General features: G+C 36.1%; 1 protein-coding gene across 3 annotated transcripts in view; it reads right to left on the bottom strand.

Annotated features, from left to right (window-relative positions):
• Positions 1 to 262: 262 nt before the first annotated feature.
• Positions 263 to 23,495, bottom strand: part of UBP1 (upstream binding protein 1) — a 32,805-nt gene continuing 9,572 nt past the window's right edge. Inside the window, exons 6-16 of one of the 3 annotated variants that reach the window (XM_088150935.1) lie at positions 23,044 to 23,196; positions 22,712 to 22,822; positions 22,117 to 22,224; positions 17,910 to 18,013; positions 15,972 to 16,026; positions 15,771 to 15,864; positions 12,129 to 12,219; positions 11,344 to 11,453; positions 7,504 to 7,646; positions 6,649 to 6,700; positions 263 to 2,878 (exon numbers count right to left, since the gene is read on the bottom strand). In XM_088150935.1, coding sequence (XP_088007061.1) covers positions 2,841 to 2,878; positions 6,649 to 6,700; positions 7,504 to 7,646; positions 11,344 to 11,453; positions 12,129 to 12,219; positions 15,771 to 15,864; positions 15,972 to 16,026; positions 17,910 to 18,013; positions 22,117 to 22,224; positions 22,712 to 22,822; positions 23,044 to 23,196 — 1,059 coding nt within the window. In that variant the 3' untranslated portion in view covers positions 263 to 2,840. Of the gene's footprint in view, positions 2,879 to 6,648; positions 6,701 to 7,503; positions 7,647 to 11,343; positions 11,454 to 11,817; positions 11,952 to 12,128; positions 12,220 to 15,770; positions 15,865 to 15,971; positions 16,027 to 17,909; positions 18,014 to 22,116; positions 22,225 to 22,711; positions 22,823 to 23,043; positions 23,197 to 23,495 lie in introns of those variants that run through there. The other 2 variants (XM_088150936.1, XR_015797967.1) reach the window with 2 other exon arrangements.

A 23,495-nucleotide genomic window follows, 5' to 3' on the forward strand; every position in this document is an offset into this window, starting at 1 on the left:
CACATGACCACAGGGACACTGTGATGGTCATGTGAGGACCAGCTGCAAGTCACTTTTTCCAGCACCGTCCTAACTTTGAACAGTCACTAAATGGTTGTAAGTTGAGGACTACCTGTACTTTTCATTCAACTCTTGTAACTGGAAAGAAATCACCTCTTTTGCTTCTACTTTCAATCACTGACAATTTTAAACTGTGGGTAATCTTATAATTTATTACAACCAACTTAAGTCTTGTTTTAGCAATCCATTAGAATTAACCAGGGTTTCTTTACTGGATTTTGCTTTCAATTAATTGCAGTTAAAGGCTTCTGATCACCTTGCAGTTGTGAAGGAGGAGCAGCAGTATATCCAAATGTTTGTCACCTAGCAGTAAGCCATAGTCTAAGCAATGTATTCAATATAACTCAGTCCTCAGCCACATCCTTAAAATTTTCTTGTATAAGGTAATACATTTTTTAAGTTTCATTTGGGAAAAATAGAAGCACTTTTAAGCAACTTTTTAAAAAAAATAAGGAAAAGGGCATGATAGAGAACCAAAGTTATAGAATACACCATTTCAAAGTTAATCAGCACTCTAAATTTGAAGAAAGTATTATATTCAGTTAAAGGGTGAATCAGATATTTGCAATGCATTCTAGTTGATATTCTGATGATTACTTAATGATTAATAAAATAAAAATCTATTGAGCACACGAATATACATTATATTTGCATTTCTGTAGAGGAATATCCTGCAGCAACCCATCTGTATGATTTGCTATTTGTCTATGGTAATTAAACTGTGAAGAGAAATATTAGGTTGTCAAATGAAATTGTTTTGATGTGTTTGACTCTCTAAAGAGTGTTCACGAAATTGAAATTGTTAAACAGATGCTTGCTCCAGTCAGATAACTTGATACTGGTTACTAGTGAAATAAAGGCATCCATATTTAGACGTATTTCAATCATTTTAAAACCCATAGTGGAAAGTCAGCATAAACTCTATTGTTTTTAAATCAGCAGCACATTCAGTTCAACTGAGTATATGCACATTTATCTCTTTTAAACCAGTGCTCATTCTAGTTCCAACTGAAAGGGATGACACACTTTTCTAAATCATGTATCTCAGTATCACCTATGCTTCTAATACATATTGCAAAAAGTGAAGGAAAAATGTTTACAAAATTATTGGAAAATGATTTTACTGAAATTGAAATGTATATATCTTATTTAAAAACAAAAAGCAATTTGCTGGTGCCATTAATTAAATCCAAGTGAACAAAACTACTGTACAGCTTTTAAAATTTTCAAAGATTCTCCACAAATTTGAAAAATGGTGTTGAGATGACACATCAAGTCAACTGAAGACACCCAAATACAACCAAAAATAATTTATAGGCAAGAACAACTCAAAACAGTTTATGCTCACAAACTATGCTCCCTCCCCATCAGTGCAGAATAGTATAGGTCATGGAGAAATAGGGGAACAAGCATTCATCCAAATACAAGTAATTAACTTACTCTCTTAGAATAGTTGGAGTTAAGCACTTCACTTAGGCATAATTAAAAATGGAACTGAAATCAAAAACATTACTTGACATGCGGCATTTTCACCCTTTCAATGTTCACTACACTATTCAAGATTTAAGCTGATAAAAAGGCAAGTCCACAACAAGGTCATGAAGTAACCTACCTTCTGTGTCTTAATTTCCCACAAGTACATATATTAATACACAATCCAGAAGAGTAAAATGTTATTCCTCTAGAGATCTCTGATCTTCAGGTAACATTTAAAGACATTTGTACAGTTCATTAAGATGTGCAACTGCTAGTCAAGTATTTGGTTGTATGGAATAGGCACTAAGACTGGTCTTTCCACTACAGCCAGAGAAAAAAAGGAAGTGACAGTTGTCACCTGGGAGTGAACATGAGGAATGCAGGGCTGCACCTATATTTTTTTTTAAAGGTATTGTTTGGTTTATGGATCCTTGTTTAATTTCAATATTGAGCCTTGGTGACAATTACATTTCCTTTTTCTCCATGAGGAAGTTTCAACTATTATTTTACAGAGTGGTTTCAAAAAAAAAGTATAACTGCAGGAGTGTATCATTCAAGAAACTAAGAACATGATGCATAGGCAAATTTTCTCAAGGAATTTGTTGCAAAGCAAAATACTGTACCTCAGAGGTTTTATTTTATAAACCTCTCAATTAGGTACTAATGGTAATGTGTTCTGATGCATGCTTAATTTTCATCTGGTTAGGACTTTAACAAGAAGCCCAACTCTGACATTTACACTTCTTAAATTCACACTTTATACACAATTTATACAGAGAATGCTGTTTTGACAGCTTTACTCTCAAGACCCCAAACCTGATTGCTAGTATCGTACTACTTATCTCCACACAAATTACTATGTGCTCTGCTAACATCAAAAAATAAAACCAGCATAAAAGTACAAGCAAGTAATAGACAAACTGGCACAGAAAGATAAATGCCCAGTATAAGTTTACATTCAAACTGGATACAGTGTAATAGGAAAGCAGTACTGCTTCTAGAAACTGCATCTACTGGCCATAGCTTGCCTGATTTGTTTTATATTTTTTAAAAAAGGGCAAACACCTTTATTTACTTTGCTTTTTTCCATGCCTGTTATGTCTTTTCTACCTCTAATGAGGACATTTGGCTATGGCAGTGATAAGTTCATTTACTAAACAGCTCATTAGAAGGTCAACTTGTGTTTTCAATATGAAACATTCTATATTGTGAAGTCAGATCCCTGAAGAGACTTGATGTTATTCGCCATTCTTGATGACTTCATTTTTCAACTGGATTATCAGTCTGTGATACATATGGCAACATCACTTCAAAATTATATGGAAGCCTTCACCATTTTCAGCTGCAGAGGGAAAATAATGACCAATAACAAAATGAAATTCACAGTATTAATGCAACTTATTAATTTCAAAAAAATAAAAATGTATGATAGTGTTTACATACTGTGACTATGAAAAAAAGGAAATTTCTTAAAGGTATTTTAAAACAATTATCTCTTGGACCCATAAAATTATTCTGCAAGTCTATGGGCTCATAAAATCCTGAAGCCAGTATGTGACTTTGAGACTGGACATTTTTCATTTCATTTTATAGAAACAGGCTCTGCCAATATGTTATGCTTAAATATCAGGTACCACTGGATTTCTGAAAATGCTGGAAACTCACAATCTACATCATGAAAAGGGGCAATCATATCACTTCAGTTAAATGTAATCCTTTCATTTCAGAACTCTCTTTTTAATGAAAAGGAAAATCATCTCTAGATCTCAAGGGAAAAAAGGGGGCATTCAACTATAGATTTGCTATATACAATTGAAACAACACACAAAGGAATTGAAATCTAAGAAGGTTTGTGCTTCTTTACATACAACTGGATGGGGGCTGATTTTTGATCTAGCAGCAATACTTTGCCCCTTATTATAGGGTGGCAGACAGTATTCAATCTTGGACGAAGGTGAGACTTCAGAGTGCTTCTCAGAACAGTTCCCATATGGAAAAATCACTCATAATTCTCAGCTAAAAGCGCAACGCCATTCCATTATTTTATATTTATTCCATGTAATTAATGTACATGATTTAATTAGGCAGTACCCCCACTCCCTTTTCTGTGTCCAGAGGAGGAAGAAAATCTAAAGTGGATCTTACCCATTTCCAGAGATACAATGCAAACAAGGCCTTGACCTATCTCTGAGCTAAATTAAATGGCCAGCATGGTGACCAGTCTTCCTAGGGATGCTGGGAACTCTAGTATAGCATAATTTGTTGTTCCACAGTTGCCCAACATGCTACATTTTTTAGGTTTGGAAGCAAGTACTGCAAACTGACACCAGTAGGCTGACAAAATATGTGAGACATTTTGGATTATGAACTATCTTGGATTGTATACACTTTCAAGAAGTATATTAATGGAAGTATGCTACTCAGCAACTCCTGAAACTGTGTTCATAGATTCTGCACGTAAGAAACTTACCTAGACCTTTCCCAATCTTACCCCTATTATCCTGAAAGTTACACTTACACAGTAAGCTGTAAAATAGAAACAGGAAGCTCCTCTATGAATAAAAGTTCACATCACAAAAAAAAAACTGGAAATACAATTGACTCAATGTAATTATTGAAACATCACTGCTCATTTTTAGCACATATTCCTAATCAAGAATCTCTCAGTGCCTGCCACAACTTTGAATCATTTCAGAATCCTAACATCCATAAACCCAAGATAGCCAGCATCAATTTCAAGATTCACTTTACCAAAGGCTATTAAACATGTATTCATTTTGTATCTTTTCCTTAGCAGGTAAGGAATCTCAGCCAGAAAGACTGAAAGGGTTCGTCCCTGCACAGTGTGAATGTAAAGTCCCACATGAGCTTCCACTTTCCAAGGGGAGGTAAATTGCTGTAGCCTAATGAACCTTGCTTGGTAGATACCATTTTCCCACCAGGAAATTCAGCCTTTCACTTCTTGAAAAAGCCATCCCAATAAAAGGAATATCAGCTTTCAAAAATCCACAGGAAAAGTGAAGCAAGAAAACGTTACAGAAGGTAGTTAAGATCTTAGCCATATCTGCCTAGACATCTTTTTTTCTGCCACAGCATCCTTATACCACATCTGAAAACATCTCAAGTTATAGTCTCATTGTTATTATATATTCTGAATAGAGTTGGTTTCTTAATGGCAGACTCTGCCTACATTTACTGTTCTCAGCAAAAGGAACAGGAGATTGTTTATTAGTTTCCAATGTAAATCCTGGAATATACAGTAGATACGAAATCTAAAGTGAAGCTAGCAAAAAAACAATTTTAAGAAGTCTTTTGTAGACATTTTTAGATTAAAAAGAAAAAACATGCTATCTACCCCTTAGGATATAATGAACATTTTTTATTAAATGACTTTTTTCTTCCATATATACAGATTACCCCTTCAAACTGCAGAATGTAAGACCTTCAAGACTATTATACATGAGGAATTGTATTATTTTGCTTGAGAAGGCAGGTAAATTAATCCATTTTATTAATGTAGTACGAAAGTAAAAGGCCTGTTGCGATCTCAATGTACTAAGAAAGCAGACCAGCTACTCTAATATCCACATCTCAGTTGATCAGATCTCTCTAGTATAGACATGTTATACTTTTAGCAGCTACCTATTGCCTTCATGTGACAATTGGGGAAGTATAAAAGAGAAACATTCCTATGGCATTCATGCTGCCCAAAGAAAAAAGAAAATATTTCCAACTTCATCCATTAAGTACGGCTTAACTACTTATTAAGTAGCCTTTTATTTAACAAGACAAACTTGTCCACTTCTATGTACATCCCTGCTGCACCCATCTCTGGAGAAGGGTATTTGAGGGTACCCTTAAAAGAGTCAGTCTGGTGGTGTGATGAAGGTGCTGGCCTAGAAAGCAGGAGACCGAGTTCTAAGCCTACTCTTTAGGCATGAAAGTTGGCTGGGTGACTTTGGGTCAGTCACCCTCTTTCAGCCCAATCCACCTCACAGAGTTATTATTGTGGGGAAAATAAGATGCAGTATTAGGTATGTTTGCCACCTTAAGTTTATATTTATATATTTTATATATATTTATATATGGGGGGAGGCAGAATAAAAATGTAATAATAATAAGTAGGAAGTCAGGGTATTCTGTCATCTTTCTATTTTTTCCCTCCTTTCAGTATCATCTATCACAAGATGTAATCTGATGCTAGTGTTGATGTTCCAACAATCACTGTACTTTTTTTCGGTGTGATGGAACTATTTATTTGTATGAACTCTGATTTATTTTTGGTTACACCTTTTGGTTATAACATTTGGTTAAATGTTATCATCAGATGAAAAAGGTCTTCCACAGTACTGTTCTTTTTAGCAATTCTTGAGTCAAACTCCATTAGAAATGCAAAAATCCATTTGGAACATGCCTTCAAAGGAACATTTGTAAAAGTTCAGGCAGGAATATCAAACCCAGTAACAGTATCTCTGACATAAAAGTGCTTCTGCATACACCATTTCAGATGGCACATAATTCAGACTAAATATGATGTGGCATTACCAGGGGAAACCTTAATGAATGTTAAGGGCTTGTGTGTGGTGTGGTGAAGCTTTTGCTTTGGTTTTAGATGGGTCAAAGATAAATGTATTTTCCTAACCCTAACTTCTGCAAAGGCAAACAAGTTACTATAAAACACAGCTCACAGGTTCAACTACTGTACATAAGATTAATAATGGCTTGACATGCTTGAATGACACAGTAAATCAAACTTTCTGTGGCTGCACATGAGTTTAAGGCTCACCTAGACTCATTTCCATGCTAAACTTGATTTGACATTATAAGCAAAACGAATGGCTTAAAAAATATATTCTGAAAGATCAATTAATGTGGTATAGTTAAAAATCTCATAAATGTAAAGTCTGTTATTTGAGACATTCTAGATCAGTGTTGTCCAAACTTGGCCACTTTAAGATGAGTGGACTTCAACTCCCAGAATTCCCCAGCCAGCCATGCTGGCTGGGGAATTCTGGGAGTTGAAATCCACTCATCTTAAAGTGGCCAAGTTTGGACAACATTGTCCTAGAAAATAATGCTTGATTTTCTCTGTTCTCATCATTACCATCATACCTTTTATTGTGGTAACAAGGAAGCAGCTCTCATCTTCAAAGTTTTGAACCATCTAGGGAGAAAGATTATAAATACCATTCCTTGTTGACAATAAGCAAATAAGTTTAATACATTACACAAGAAGTTGCCAAATTGTTCTACAAACAACCTGACCCTCTAATGCTCTCCTCTCATTTGAACAAATGTATTTTCCTAGTTTAGCCAAAAGTGCAGTGATACCTAATAATGTATAGTTTTAACATTTCAACTGCATAGCTACAAAAAGTGGCAATGTTATTGCTATGTATGGATGTCTGATTTACTTATAAATGAAGTTCACATATTACATATTATGTATCTGGAATGTTCAGAAACATGGCAACAAAAGCTTTGGACCACAAAGAGAAAGTCCATGAGACAAGTGATAGCCTGAGCATTTTAAGTCAAAGGATGAGGAAATAATTATCACTTTGTTCCTGACACTGAGAGCTTTCAGATCAGAATTATTTCCAATGAAATTTGCTGTAATTGATAGGAGAAAAGCTAAGCTGATGGGAACCAACCGTTTGTACAAGCAGTATTAAAATTCTGACCAATTCATTTTGTTAGATTCCTTGAGTTCCAAGGAAGGCAAGATACTCATTAACTAAGACTGTAATGAAAAATAAATTTCATATGTTAAAACCCGATTAGTATGCTTATTGATTGATGGTCTATTGTCAGCACTCCATTTGGAATTTGAATTTGTATCCTTAACTGTAACATACTGTCTACAGCAGTAGCAACTATGCTACTAAGGAAATGCAAACCTGATTATGGTTTTTTGAAATTTCTGAAATGTGAAATGTGTGTTGGTGAGGAAAAAATGGAATTTACCTGATCACTGACAAGAATATGGATGCCAGTAGGACCTTGTCTGTAAACCTGGTTAATTTGATGCAAAGGGATATTGAACACCAAAGCAAGCTTGCGAGTGACTTCCGAGGCAGCCATTTCTTCCAAGTAGATTGCATGGTAAACTAAAATGAAAAATATCTTAAAAAAAGATCTTCTAAAAGACCCCTATCACTGTTCTTCAAACAAATATCTCTTGATTTTTTAAATGAAATTGTTAGAATTCTATTCTACAAGATTGCAATATTATAGAGCATAACTTATTAACACATGGAACATTAGAAACCTTTTTATATTTTAGATCTGCAACACTGATGTTTGAAACATGCAACCTAGAGACCCATTTCCTGTATTCCCCTCTCCTGAATTCAAGTAGGAGTTTGATTCTTTAAATTAAGTTGTACACAACCTCACGCCTGAATGCCAGCTGCCTGAAACAGGGTGCAAACCTTAATAGAGAATATTACTATCTTTCGTAATATCCTTGAAATAGAACTGAGCCAAGAAACAACATATTCTTTCTGAATACTGTAATTTTCAAAATGCAGAGTAAACTGAAAAATAATACAATGGCCACTGCAAGAACTATAGTTATTCCATGGTGTACATGAAGGCTGGAAATGGACTGGCACTGGTCTTTGCCTTTCTTCTTAAAACTATATATTTCTGAAAGTGGAAGCATCCCCTTGTGCAATAAATATATATGACCTTACTCTGTGCAAATGTAACCCATCCTGACTGCAAATGCAATGCCCACAAGAACAGAAGAATTTTTCCTGTAAATTGAATTTTTGAGATGACAGAAAACAATATCCTGTTTTTTCCTACTTTCTCTAAATCACAGGATTAAAAAAATACTCTGGGAAAGGAAGGTCTATTGCTGAGTATCCTTCTGGCAAGTGAATCTGTGAATATCTCATAATGTGCTTCTTTAGTAAGTATATCTAAAATCTAACATTCCTCCTCCTCCTCCTCTGGACTATGCTGAGCCTGTTGTCCTGGGACTGATTGGGCAATTGTTTGGAAGTTATTCCTGTGACCAAGAAGTAGTTTGTGATGTTCCACATAAAACTGGCTTGTTCCAGGACAAAACAGTATATGGAAAACTGTCAATCTATCCCCCAGGCAGTTGGATCAATATGGTTGGAAGAAGCAACAGAATATGTGGAACAATATTTTTGTTCCCAGAACATTTCTATTATTATGAATGTATTTTTCTCTAATCTGAATTAATAGGCTTATCTTCCACCATATACTTTTATATAATTTACCCTTTATGTCTTTCATCATTATGGAAAAACTTACTACAGCACTCAGAATATGGTTTTATAAGTTTTTAGACCAGATGTTTTTCCTAAAATTTGAATACAGTGCACTTGTTAATCAACCAAAAATATATACTCATTTTGCCATTGTATTGCACTGAAATTTTGATTTATGCAAAACAGTATCTACAGTACTGTTTAAAAGTTTGTGAATCCTTCTAAAATTTCAATTTTTCTACATAAATATGACCTAAAATGTGATCTGTTCTCCACACTAGTCCTAAACCTAGATAAAGAGAACCCAATTAAACAAATGTATCAAAAACATTATACTCGTTCTTTGATTTATTGAGGAAAATGATCCAAAGCTACATATTTGTGTGTAGCAAAAGCATGTGAACCTCTAGGATTATCAGTTCATTTGAAGGGGAAATTAGAGTCAGGTCTTTCAATCAATGGGATGATAATCAGGTGTGAGTGTGGGAGGTCCTGCCTTACTTAAAGAACAGAATTCTGGGTAATCAATATCGAAGTCTGATCTTCATAAGGGGTATATGGAAGTGTCACGGCTCAACAAAGGTGGTTTCTGAGGATCTCTGAAAAACAGATGTTGGTGCTCAGTAGGCTAGAAAATGTTACAAAACTCTTTCCAGAGAGTTTGGACTCCACCAGTCCACTGCCAGACATGTCGTATGCAAATGGATGCAATTCAACACTACTGTTACACTCCCCAGGAGTAATCAACCAACCAAGATCACACCAAGAGCAAGGCGTATAGTATTCTGGGAGGTCTCAAAGAACCTCAGGGTAACGTCTAAGAAACTAAAGGCCTCTCTTGCATGGGCAAACATCAGTGTTCATGAGACCACCATTAGGAGAACACTGAACAACAACAGCGTGCATGGCAGGGTTGCAAGGACAAAGCCACTATCTCCAAAAGAACATTGCTGGCCACCTACAGTTTGCAAAAGACCACATAGATAAGCCAGAAGGCTACTGGAAGAATGCTCTGTGGACAGATGAGACCAAAACAGAACTTTTTGGCTTGAATGAAAAGCGTTGTTTGGCAAAAGGCAAATACTGCATTCCAGCATAAGAACATGGTAGTGGCAATATCATAGTTTGTGCTTGCTTTTGCTGGCTATGGACCAGGACAACTTGCCATCATGGATGGAACTATGAATTCTGAATTGCACCAGCAAATTCTACAGGAAAATGTCAGGGTATCTGTCCATGAACTGAAAGTCAAGAGAAAGTGGGTCATGCAGCAAGACAACAACCCAAAACACACAAGTCGTATGACCAAAGAATGGTTAAAGCAGAAGTAAATTAATGTTTTGGAATGGCCAAATCAAAGTTGTGGCCTTAATCCTATAGAAACGCTGTGGAAGGACCTGAAGCAGGCAGTTTGTATAAAGAAGCCCACCAATCTCTCTGATTTTAAGCAGTTCTGTAAGGAGGATTAGGCTAAAATTTCTCTAAGCTGATGTGCAGGACTGATCAATGGTTATCAAAAATGTTTAGTTGCAATTATTGCTGCCCAAGGGCAGGGGGGGGGGCATACCAGTTACTGAAAAGCAAAGGTTCACATACTTTTGCCACAGACAAATATGTAGCTTTGGATCATTTTCCTCAATAAAGAAATGAACAAACATAATATTTTTGAGTCATCTGTTTAATCGAGTTCTCCTTATCTGGTTTTAGGCCTTGTGTGGACAACAGATCACATTTTAGGTTATATTTATGCAGAAATACTGAAAAATTGAAAAGGGTTCACGAACTTTTAAGCACCACTATTCTTAAATGTGCCTCGTGGTGAATACATCTCCTTTCAATTTCTTCATTATGCAGTATTTTATATTTGTCTGTTAAATTTAATTTACTTCCACTAGCTGTATTTTCAAATGCCTCAAGTTGATATTATTTCTCCGAGTTATCCACAATCTTTCTCAATTTCTGTTATTTATAAATCTGATGAGCTGATTCTTCTTCACCTAATATGAAGAATTAAGATGCCAAATATAATCAGATTAGGAACCTCTAGAAATCCCAACACACTTTTATACAGACGCTACTTGTCAATCAAGTATCTGTGGAGAATACTGTGTTTCCTGATTTTTCATTAGAGGTTTATCTGGATCAGAAACTATCTTTAAGTCTTCTCTGTCTGTGAGCTGTGTCTCTCTAAGCTACACATACATCTATTAATCAGCAACATTAGTTTGGCATGATTTGCTTTCAGGATGGCAAAACTGAACTGTACTCTAGAAAACTGAAAATTATTTATGCATTCCAGTATTTTTCCGGTTAGGCCAGATGAACAATCTTCAGGTACAAATTCACTTCTCTGTACTTTTTCAAATGCAAGTTCTGTCAATTACATACTATTTACACAACATGGTTTAATTCAAAACATACTTGTCTCACTAAAAAAGGCCAAAGGATTTTCAATTCTCCGGCTTATTTCAAGGCCTCAAAGAAATCTCTAATTGACGCATAAATAGAATTCCTCCAATGTACAGTAACAATATATTTGATACCAAAAGAAAATACATACCAAATATTGCACCATTCCTTTCTCCATTGCCTGAGTCTTGTTGCCTTTCCAGTCGTATACTTCTTGACTGCTCTTGGCATACATAGATTGTTAGACGTGGCCTAACAGACCTAGAATGTAAAGAAAAATAAATATTCCTTTAAAGAATACTGTGGATGTATGCTCATTTTATTATATTACTTTAACACTATTCTTTGCAAACTACTTAAGATTTTATCAAATATTGTTTAGTCTAGTTACTTGTCTCAGAACCATTGAAATTATTCTGATGTTGGTAAATTAATTCTTAAATTTAAATTAAAGCAGCAAGACATTGATGTATGGTGTAATTTTTGTAAAACAACTACCAGAGTAGCAGAAGTAACAGCAAGTTAACATAATCTATTATGCCAGTTTAATTCACAGTTAGAAAATCCGCAATTGTTAATATTTAGTAGCCATGACCTCAAGAACTTTAGTTTGGTTATAGCTCACCTAAATGAGAAGATTTGTCTCTTGGCAACAAACCCATCCGTCTTCAAGAAATCAGAACTGCCCAACTGCATTGCTACCAGTCTTACAGTCTACCTTTGAGCTCATCAGTGCCTGCATCATATCTGTGGCCTGCCCTGAAGGTGTACAACAAAACATTCTTCTTTTGAGCACAGTACTTCCAACTCTTGCATGAGCTCACACAGGCATATGCCAATCGAAAATCTAAATTAGCATCTCCCAAACCCTCTAGTCTAAGACAGACTTTTTTATACGACTGACATAGGCAGAGTTGACAACAATAAACTATCTACCTTGATTTAAGTGCATTGTAAAGCCGAATTCCATCAGCAGGACCACAGATTTGTACCAGATCTTCTCTTGTCAACTTCAATAAATCAGCACCTACAAAGACACATACAGAATGTATCTAGAGTAGAAGACTAGTCTGGCAATTTACAGAATAAAACTGCCTTGCAAAGATAGATCACAATATTTCTGAATAAGTTACTAGTAACTTTTGCTAATATAATGGTTTGGCTTTAAGGAATTCTAAGCAAACTTAAATTTAATATGATATACATTTAAACTTTCTGCTCATTTTAAGTCAGTAATTAACAATCAATCTGCATTCTTTAGGGTAATTCAGAGCACACTTACAAGATGTCTTAAAACACACTTCAGAAAAGCACAGAAAAAATGAAAACATAAGAAATATGATTATTACATGGTGAAGATTATGTTAATAGCATAACAAAGGTCATATTAAGTTCTCTCACTGCTATTTTTTTTTACTGTAACAGCTGCTAATACTACTTTTGCTTAAACTGCACAGCAATGGATGTTTCAATAACCTCATGTCTAAAACACTTAGCTGAAACAAAATCCATACACAACCAACTACTTCTGTCTGGATAAACTCAGCTGGTTTCAGGGAGATAGTTGAATATTATTTTTTGCTAATCAGTAAGCTACATGAAAAAATCCCTTCTCACAGCCAAATCATTCTCTGGGTTTGCATGGAGTTAACTGGTGCCATGAATCTCCACAGGGAGAAAGAACCTATCCAATTGCTCTGCCTCAGATGTTTAATGGATCCTGTTCCTTTCTAATTCTTGAAGCGCTGGTGGTTAACCTCTGAAATAAGAGATTGCTAGGGGCATTTGCCAGGACTGCTCTTGAGCAATCCTCTCTAGTCACTGATCTATGAGAGCTCCTGGCTTACTGAGGAGGTCCAGAAGATGAAGTGACAGAAGAGATGCCTAGAGCAATGCTGGCATAAGAAGAAAAACAGATTTGACCAAACAGGTAATTCTGAACCTACTTTGTAAACACAATAATATATCTTCCCTTAAGCTCTCCAAGCAGAGATACAGATGTTATGTCATGCTCTCATATTTTACATGACTTACACACACACGCACACACCTGGGGGAAAGGAATTTCTCTGTTTTTACATACTGTATATTCTGTATGGTATTTTCAGTTACAATAACCACCAGGAGCACCACAGAATAACATCTGGCTACCTAGATCTGATGATTCCCAATAAGGATGAAACCGATAACGTGGTATCTCCTGGTGGTCAATGTAACTGAATGTACCTTGTGATAATAAAAGTGGTGAAGAAAGCTTTATCTTCCACTCTTAGTGTATCTGTGGGTAGCCACTGGGCAACATTAAAGTGACTAGGTTCCTAACATGTAAACAGTCAGAAGATTGTATGCTGGGGTAAACTAAGTATCTGGAAGATAAATAATTTTGCTCAGAGTTAGATGCTGGTTGGGCAAATCCAGCTGAAATGACCGAGGCTTCATCTTGTGGGGTTATCTAGGATTGGTTTGAACTTGTGAATGCTGAGGATATCAATAAGGTAGTCTGTTCTATTAGCTCTGCCACCTGCGGATTAGATTTCTGTCCTACTTGGTTGGTGAAAGTAGCCTGTGGCAGTAATAAATGTGGCAGTCCAGAGGTAAAGGCTCCCACCTTGAAAGAGGTGGTGATATAGCCCCTCCTCAAGAAATCATCACTCTCCTTGTGCAGACAGCCAGGGAGACAGCCCTGAAGCAAATATTCAGAAACAGTTATGTAAACAAACAGGACAGAAGCATTCCTTAACTCCTGGGAAGGGAGATAATATTAAGAGACTCAGGCTGACTCGTCCCTTACTCACTGGGGTATAAGAGGGAGGGGAGGAGAAGCACAATCAGACTTGTGAGATTCTGTTATTATAGCCTATCTCAATAAAATATATTTCTAATCTTCCTACGGAGTCTGTTTCCTGATTTGGTCTATCTGATCTGTTATCTTTAAATAACAATAACAGGTCTCCAACCTTCCCTTGAACGAAACTGATTATCTGAAGTCTTTTCAATTAGGATTCAGCTCTGGTGCGAGAATGAAACCTTATTGATCACTCTTGTCAAGGACCATTGGCAGGAGCAAGGTAGAGGGAATGCAGCTATCCTGGTTCTGCTGGACCTCCAGGCAGCCTTCAGTGCCACTAACTATGATATTTACCTGGACTGATTACAAGGTTTGGGAGTGGAAGGTACTGTTCTTGAATGGTTCTTCCTGAGTGGCTGATTAGAGTTGGTGGTAATGACTGGGGAAAGGCCAAGCTCTTGGCCACTAGATTATTAGGTGCTGCAAGGCTCAGTCGTCTCCTCCACTATTGTTTAACATCTATATGAGACTACTGGGAGAGATCATTCACCAGCACCGGATGAGATATTAATAAGCTGATGACACCCAGTTATATATCTCCACCCTGAGCTGGGCAGGAAATGCAGTGGAGATCCTGAACTGGTGGCTGGAAGCTGTTAGGGTCTGAATGGGGAGAGACAATCTTAGAGTGTATTGATCGATATTTGTTTTTAATCTTTCTATATTAATAGTGTAAGCCACTCAGATTCTGTGGAAATAAAGAGGCATGTAAGTTGTAGTAATAATGCATACATTCATAAAAACATACATACTTGTATAGTATTCTGTCAATAGGTATCAAAACTCCTTATTAGATGCACTATTTAGGGATCAAAATGGACTTCTCTTTAGTTTCATTTAAGGAAATGCTCTATAAAAAACAACTTTCAAGTGCTACTTTAGAAAAGTTGGGACAGTTACCCAATGTTTCTATTTTGTTCTTAGTTTCCCAGGTTATAGTCCTGTGCTGTTTATGTTTTACTGCTTTATTCTGAGGTATCAACTGCTTTTTTCCTCCTGTGCAAAATTAAAGGAAACTGTTTTTGGTTTCTGATTATGTCTACAGAATAATGATCAGTGTATAGCAGTGGGATTTTAAAGAGAAGGCTATATAAGCAGCCAATCTGCTTGCGGGTAGGGTGCAGAATGTGTGACACTTGGGGGTGGGGATGAGGTAAAGCAAAACTTATGCTTCGTAGTGACTCAACTCTTTTAGCTCTTATAACCAAATCCTAACCTCTAATTTGAAAAGTAAATTGATAGTACTGAAAAAGGGGTTGTTTCTATCTACTTATTTGCATAAAGGACACTTAATCAGCTATAGACTGACATGGCCAAGGTTGCGGATTGTTCAGCCTTAGGATGAGAACCCAAGCAGAGGTCATCTCCAAATTGGGTTGGCAATAAAATGGCAAATAAATGTGAAACAACAGATTGATATACACTAGAGCTAAAAATAATCTTAGCCCTCGCTGAACTGATTCAGTCTAAATAGGTAGTAAGTATTTAGCAAAAATCTTTGAATCATAGTCAATTATTCACCCTCTGAATGCATGAAAAAATGTATTGGGCTCCCTTTCAGATCCAGTAAGGTCATTCTTACCAGTTAGGTATGCTATAAGATTACCAATGAAATCAGAAAGACAGGAAAGAACCTTGGACATATGTAATCTATAAGCAAACACACACAAATTTTAACTTATATTATCTACTTTTAAAACACAAAATAAACTTTGTAAAATATTAACTACCTGAGAAATTGGAAAACACCCTTGTGTAAGTGGAAAATCTATGTTTAAGCAGCCATTGTTGGGTTTCCTGGATTGTGGCTGATGGATGAAGTTGCTGGGAGAAAGGGGAAAAAGCAGTGTACAATGTTATGATTTTTCCAAGACAATAAATCTGAAAATAGTATGATAAGTTTCTTGATCGTATGAGAAACTGACACTTACCTCACCACCTGCTAGGGAAATCCCTTCTCCTTGATGATTTGGAGATGATGAATTACTAAATAGGGAGAAATGTGACAAAGGAAATCACAAAGTTAAAAAGGTTCTATGTAATCAGGGGTCTGATTCAGTAGGGTATACCTGAACTACTTTCCTATTAGCTGTTTTCCCACAGCAAACTCTAGTTTCCTACTTGAAAGTGACAAAACACAAAAACAATAAATCTTTTAGAAGCTTTTTTCAGAGCTTGGCATTTGGGTTGCAACCAATCTAACCAGCGCTTGCAACAATCTAAGATGATTTTATTTGGCATGCTGAAGACAGAAAAATATTGGCATTAGACAGAATTGGGTTAGTTATGCTTAACTATTTATTTAGTTATTTGTATGCCGCCTTTCTTGTGACTCTTGGCTTACAATAAACATCCAAAAATCTATACAAATAAAAAACTGGTAAAAGCATTAAGCACCATAAAAACTGCAATAACATCTGTGGTTACCAATGAGCTGATTTTCCTATCTGAATGCCTTCACCATTTTACAGAAAGGTATTTGGGTAGGAATACCTCTAGTCTTAGAGGACAAGTTGCTCCAGAGGGAGGGAGTTGCCACTAAGAATGCAATTATCTGGGTCTCAAACTCCATGACCTCTTTTGAAACAGGGAGCCAGAGCATCCTAGCACTGCCAGATCATATAGGGTGGGCAGATTGTACCAGAAGATGGTCTCAAAGGTAACAAGGGCCCAAGCCACAATAGGCTTTATCACCAGCACCTTGAATTGGGCCTGGAAGCCTACTGGTTAGCAATGCAGCCACTGGAACATTAGTGGAATCCTGCTAAATCAGTTAGCAAGTGGGCTGCTGATTCTGTGCCAACTGCAGCTTCTGATTTGACTTCAAGGGCAACCCCAGGTAAAATGAATTGCAGTAGTCTAGCTGAGTTAACAAGGGTGTGGGTTAATGTCTTCAGTGCTTCCTGATCCAAGAAAGGGTAAAACTGCTATATTTGGTGAAGCTGGCCAATGGCTTCCCTGACCATGGCTTCCATCTGTTTTCCAGGAAGAGCTGTGAGTCATGAAAGAAGCCCAGATTATGCATCACCTCCTACCCATCAAGAACTATATATGGAATATCCATCATACCAACAAGTTTCTGAACCAGCAATAACTCTGTTTTGCTGGGATTCAACTGTAGTCTGTTTCACCCCATCCAGACCCTCAGAATCTTCAGGCACCAGGTTGAGATCTCTCTCGATCTCTCTCATACACACACACACACACACACACACACACACAGTTCTACCTGAGGCTGGCAGATAAAGTGAGTATCATTAGCATACCAATATCTAAACCAAAACTAATGGAGGATCTCTCACAGCAGTGCCATATGGATGTCAAACAAATGAGAGAAGAGGTCAAGCCCTGAGGCACATCACACTAAAGTGCCCAAGGGCTTGACCTATTCTCCCTAAACAATATTAACTGGAACTGCCCACTCAAGAATGAGAGAAGCTACTGTAAAACAGTGTCCCCAATCTCCAAACCTTGCAAGTAGCCCAAAACGGTACCATGATGAATAGTACTAAATGCCACTAAAAGATCTAGCAGGATCAGATGGGCCATACAACCTGCCTCCAAGTGCTATTACAGGAAATCAATAAAACTGTTTTAATCTATATTTCTCATAATGTAGCAAGAAATCCTGCAGGCTCTCTAGATATTCTCAAAACCTTAATTAGCCAGGAACTCCTTTCCCATCCTTTATTTTGGTGATGCACCATATCATATAATGAAATAAAGGGATATACTGAAACCAAAGAATGCTATCACATAATTGTACAGAAATTTCTGACTGGCAATATTGTTTTTGTGATAGCACTTAACATCTTCCTGAATTTCAATCTTGATTTAAGATAGCATATCAGCTTAGAAGTCAAACATACCTGTCTGGGACACTGTAAGTAGTATGTGGAGAAGAAGTAAAAGCTGGTGTTGGGGTAGGGCTATTATTTACAAATGCAGTAGGCGTATCAGGCCATGGTGAACACTAGAATAAAGAAAAATATTAAACAGCAGTTTTACCATTACCATTAGGAATGCATTGCAGAAGTTTAGCTCTTGCTTTAACTTTTACAAATTTCAGTCCTCATTATTACATAATCATATCATCACTTATTTGTTATGCATGCATTTATAAGGTCTTCACTAAGTTGAAAATGTATTCATTCTTTGTATTATAATACTTGTTGTCTCATGATAATTTAATAACTGAAAGGATCCTATTGGCAGAAAAAAGGTCAAAGCTCTATTTTTAAATTCTGTACAAAGTACTCTGAGTTAGTGGCAGTATCTATGGAAAAGGCAATAATGAGAAAGCATGACATGAGTTTTACAACAAAAAATCTTAAAAATTCTGATTACCAGTTCACTATTTGAACTAAAAAAGTTTCTCAGAGTTGTTTTCATCTTTTAAAACTACAATTAAAATGTAATTGGAGACTTTTGCTTATAGTAAACTACTAATTATTTTAAAAGCATGTGGACTCTGTAGAAAAGTATCAAGAAACTAAGTATATGTGCATTACGTATTATGAAATTCTTGTAAATTGGTTTTAATGAGAAGGCAAGCATATATTAGAAAATGAGACTGTAAAACTTTGAATCTTTGAAACTCATCTAAACTAGGCAGAGCTTCAGACTCATAGGTAGCACCTGTCTGGCTACTCCCTAAAGCAACTGCAACTTCAGGATCCTCCACAGCTCCAGTACAATCTTGGGAAAAGACACGCAAGTTTAAGGAGTTGCTGGCAGGTGCTATGTGTGCATCTCAGAACAATCTGTTGCATTTGAATCTAAAATACTGCACAATCCTTAAACTATGACTTGATGACAAACAGTTTTTGCCTGAGATGAGAAACATGGAAATTAAGTACCACTTTACAAAGTGAATTGGTGGATCACATGTACAGGTGTGATGTAGATGTACAGGGAATCATGCAAGTAAAAACATGTAAAAAGTCTTGTAGTATCAGTATAGTGTTATATCAGGGATAGATGGCACTACAACTGCTGCCAGTTATCATCACTGTTCTCACATATTTTCTTAGATAAACTTAACTCACTTAGGGCCACCTCTTTTAGATTCCAAATCTCATAATCCTTAACCACTAACAAAAGGAACTGGAGTCTATACATCTGGAGTGCAGTGGTTTCCTTTTGCTGACTTAAAGAAACAGTAAAACCATTCTCAGCAGAGAATTTTGAAAGACCAGCACTGCTATGACTACTGAACACCCATATAAACAATGCACTATCTCTCTAGCCATCCTGCCATCTTCTATACCTAACCTTCTTGCTCCTTAGCAGTGAAAAATGGTGACAAAATGAAACGTAAATGCACTACCAATAGCAGAGGAACATGGTACTGACAGCTCTTTGTTCATTTCTAAAGAGCAAGATGGGGCTATGTATCTCTTCTCTCCATTTCAGATTATGCAAATATACTTTTCAGGTTATAACATACAGCCTATTTGTAATCATTTATACTGTTTCTTGCAAACTAAGACACTGGTTGTTCTTGCTTTGATACACTTTTTAAAGCTATATTGGTTTAATACAGAATTAGTACCCAGAATTATAAAAAGGTATCATTAAATTCATTTTGAAATGTAGAGCTTATATTTAATATTTATTATATTCTTAAAGGACAATTGCAATAAATTCAATGTATAATATTTTAATTTATAATATATACTGCCTAGAGTGTGGCTGTTAAGCAGAAATTAACAATAGGGTTACCATTACAATAAACCACTCAATTCAGTGCATTGGAGACAAAAAGCTTCAATTTTCAGTTAACATTTTTCCCATGATTAAAGCTTCTTTTTCATGCCAATTTATTAAATTTTTCATTTATTATTATCAAACTACCCTTATCTTTAACACTGCACATTCAAAATTGCTAATGAAGCACATTTAAATACATCAATAGGCTTTAAACCTTTTCTTTCCAACCCACAGGAATCGTGGGAAGGAGTAATGTAAAGGGGGTTCTGGCTATTCATGGGTAGACAACTCTCCAAATACTGAACAGAACAGGAACAAAACTGGTGTGGGGACAGAAACTGTCAAAATAAAAATAAGTTCAAAAACTGGCTGGACCTGATGAGGAGCTGCAGAAAAAAAAATCCTGAAAAAAATTCCCCCATGCATCCCTGTGGGACAGGCAGATGGTGTGACTTGAGATGTTACCAACTCCTCGATTTTAAACCCTCCTTCCTATTCCTTCCTGGTCATATGACCCACAGTGTTGCTATTATTATGGGATTGGAAAGAATTTCAGAAGCCATGCTTTGCATGCTTTCCCTACCTTGTTGAAAAGTTACACTTGGGAGAACATATTTGACTAGGCAAAATTATGCAAATTGCTCATTACTTCCCAGGTTCTGCTGTCTTTTACTGTTTGCTATCTTAGCCAAGGCAGATTTGTAATTCCTGGTACTTAATGAAAAAATGTATAATTATCTGACTATAACAATTCTCATCTCAGAATGCATCCACGATAAAGCTATAGAAAAAGGAGGAATATGTTAAGAACATGGGAAATTTTAACCTTATACAGACAAAGCCCGCAGGATTCAAGAGCAGGCCTATGAAAAGATTGCTGTCACCTTGGTCATTGGTTCTGTTGTCTGATACATGGATTTTACTATCCTAAAAGCTAGCAATTGCTCTAGTCTTTGCTGAAGCCTCAATGTTGGCATATTGATAAGACAGAATCAATAAAGACCATGCTGAGGATGTACTAGTAACTGGCCACATCTTTCTATTAAAATCATCAATCAAATTGCTTTATTCCAAATGGGCAAGGAAGCTAAACTGAAATCATGAGCTCTTTGTAAAACCTGACTGCACTTTGGAATGTATGGGTGGGAATGTCCTGATTTCCCCAGAGGAAGTAACCAGTAATTCTGGACTGGTATCTGATTAATGGAATTGCTCTTGATCACAAGACTAGGGACTAGGATCACTAACCTAGGGAAAGGATACAAATATGGCAGAGTCCCCATTGAACAAAAGTATGATGCAATAACCAAGAGTTGAACTCAGGTCCAATTTATCAACCATGAAGCTCACTGAGATAACTTACTCATCAAATTTCAATTCAATCTATGTTATAGGACTATCATCAAGATTCAATGAGTAAAGATAATAATATGACATCACCTTGATCTCCTTCAAGGAATAGTGGGATTAAAAAAGATGCATAGTTTGTTTTTAAAAGATATGATTCTGGAATTGTTTTTACTGTAACACAACACTAACAAGGAATTGCCAGCTGGTAACATACAAGAGGACAGCAGCACTCTAGCATCAGCCTCTTTAAGGATGGGCAGGGTTGGCATGCTACAGGAATATGTTTATGGGCCCAGTACAGAGGATTTTGGAACCTAAGTGCTATTCTTACTAAGACTGCAAGCATAACAAAAAGATTTCAGCTATTCAGGCAGACTGATTCTTAAATGGTAGTGGCTTCCATTCTAACTCTCTTAGACAATCCTCTTTATTACAAGTAAAAGAGGATTATACTGGCACTGTTCAGCAACTTGTGTGAAAAAATGTACATAATTGCACATTAAGCATACATACAAAGTAACCAAAACTAAGAATTTTTTGCAGTTCTTATATTAAAAAATACCAAGAAAAGAAATGGAAAGAGTGTAATCAGAAAGGCAAGAGGATCTTTACTGTAACCACTTTGATGAAACAGTTTGTAAAAACATGCAAGCTAAAATAAGGAAGTACATATCTCAACTAATTAATTACTGCTACATTTGATTTCATTAATTACATATGAGAAACTGGCTTTCAGGAACACAGTTATTCAACACAGCCATTTCATGTGTAAACTACAGCTCTTGATTTTTATAAGCGTCACAGGCCTGCTAACATTTTACTTAGGTGTTAGATTTAGGAAGCATTTCTCACTAGGAAATAAGTATGAAGCAATTTGCAGTAAGCAAAAGTGAATAAAATTAAGCCAACCCAGGAAAAATCTTTTGTTTTGGATCTTGGATGATAGAAATTGGTCCTATATCTAACACTGCACAAGATAACTTGCACAATGAAAAGTAAGCAGAAGTCCCTTACACTGCCTCGCTTTGCCAGAGAATCACCGTAGTCTGCTGGCAAAGTCCGCTTGCTGGACTTTTTCTGCTCATGTTCAACTGCATCTTCAATTATAGGCTCAAGCCTCATCTGGACAAACACCAAAGATGTGGATCAATTTCTTTTCATTATACAGTGAGGAAAAATTTTAAAGCCTTTTAAAAACGTCTGCAATCTTTAGAAAGCTATAGAAAACTCACTGGTGTTTAAATAAAAAGAAATACAAAAGCCCAGTGAGGCTCTGCCCATGAATTCATTAACTTTTAAATACAACTGTGGGCCCAAACTGACAAGGATAAAACAAATCCTAATACAATATTTTCAGCACTGGGTTTTAAGATACATACATGAGATTTCCTTGAGTAAAACTAAATGTTTTAACAAAGTACCTACTTTTCTTGATCCTAAATCTTACAGGTCTTCTGTTTCTTTGTGATCTATGTCTGTCAAATAAACTGTACCTTTACATATATTTTGCTTTAGCCCCACCCTTTGAAACCCTAACTTACTGCTTAAAGTATGTCAAGTGTACTTTGTATAATTTCTCTCAACAAATAAAACATTCCATTATTTTTACCTCAGTGAGAATCGTAGTGTCATATGAAGGCTGATATTTTTCTTTTTCATGGGCAGTTCGCTTCTCCATCTTTTCTCTATCTGTTTTCTGTTTTCTGTCTGCCCCTTTTGGCTAAAAACAAAATTATACCAGAAAAGAAAAGAAAAGAAAAGAAAAGAAAAGAAAAGAAAAAAGAGAAGAGAAGAGAAGAGAAGAGAAGAGAAGAGAAGAGAAGAGAAGAGAAGAGAAGAGAAAAGAGAAAAGAAAGCATATAGAAAAAAATTAGTACAAAAATAACTTCTATACTGCCATTTTTTTATGCCATCCCCCAAAAATTTATTTAACTCCCTTACCTTAAACACTTTGATTTGACAGCTGGCTGAATGCAGATGATCAGTGTACTCTCCATTTTCTGCCTGTTTAAAAGTGTCAACCTGAATCCTAAAAGGAACTCCTTTTTCACCTCCATGTTTACGGGGGGTAAATTCAGTGCTGATACAATGTACCTGGAAAAAAAAAATCAAAGAAAACCAAAGTGGACATGCAAAGATATATTCTGTCTCTATCAGAAGTATTAGATTCATACATTTTTCTGTATTATAGTAGAAATTGTTGCCACAGGCAGATAAAACACTGCATCACTTATAAAATCTATCCCAAGCCATTATCTTCTTTTTAAAAAGATGATATCCATGAATGGATGATAAAGCTATTACAGGTATTACCCATACTAGAAAAATGGAACTCTAGATTCAGAGGCATTAAACTTTTGAATGGCAAATTATCAGGACAAACAGCTACAGAA

The sequence above is a fragment of the Python bivittatus genome, unplaced genomic scaffold (assembly GCF_059951505.1).
Source record: "Python bivittatus isolate LINGU-HERP-01145 unplaced genomic scaffold, Pbiv_v1 ctg000610_np1212, whole genome shotgun sequence".
Taxonomy (NCBI): Eukaryota; Metazoa; Chordata; class Lepidosauria; order Squamata; family Pythonidae; genus Python; species Python bivittatus.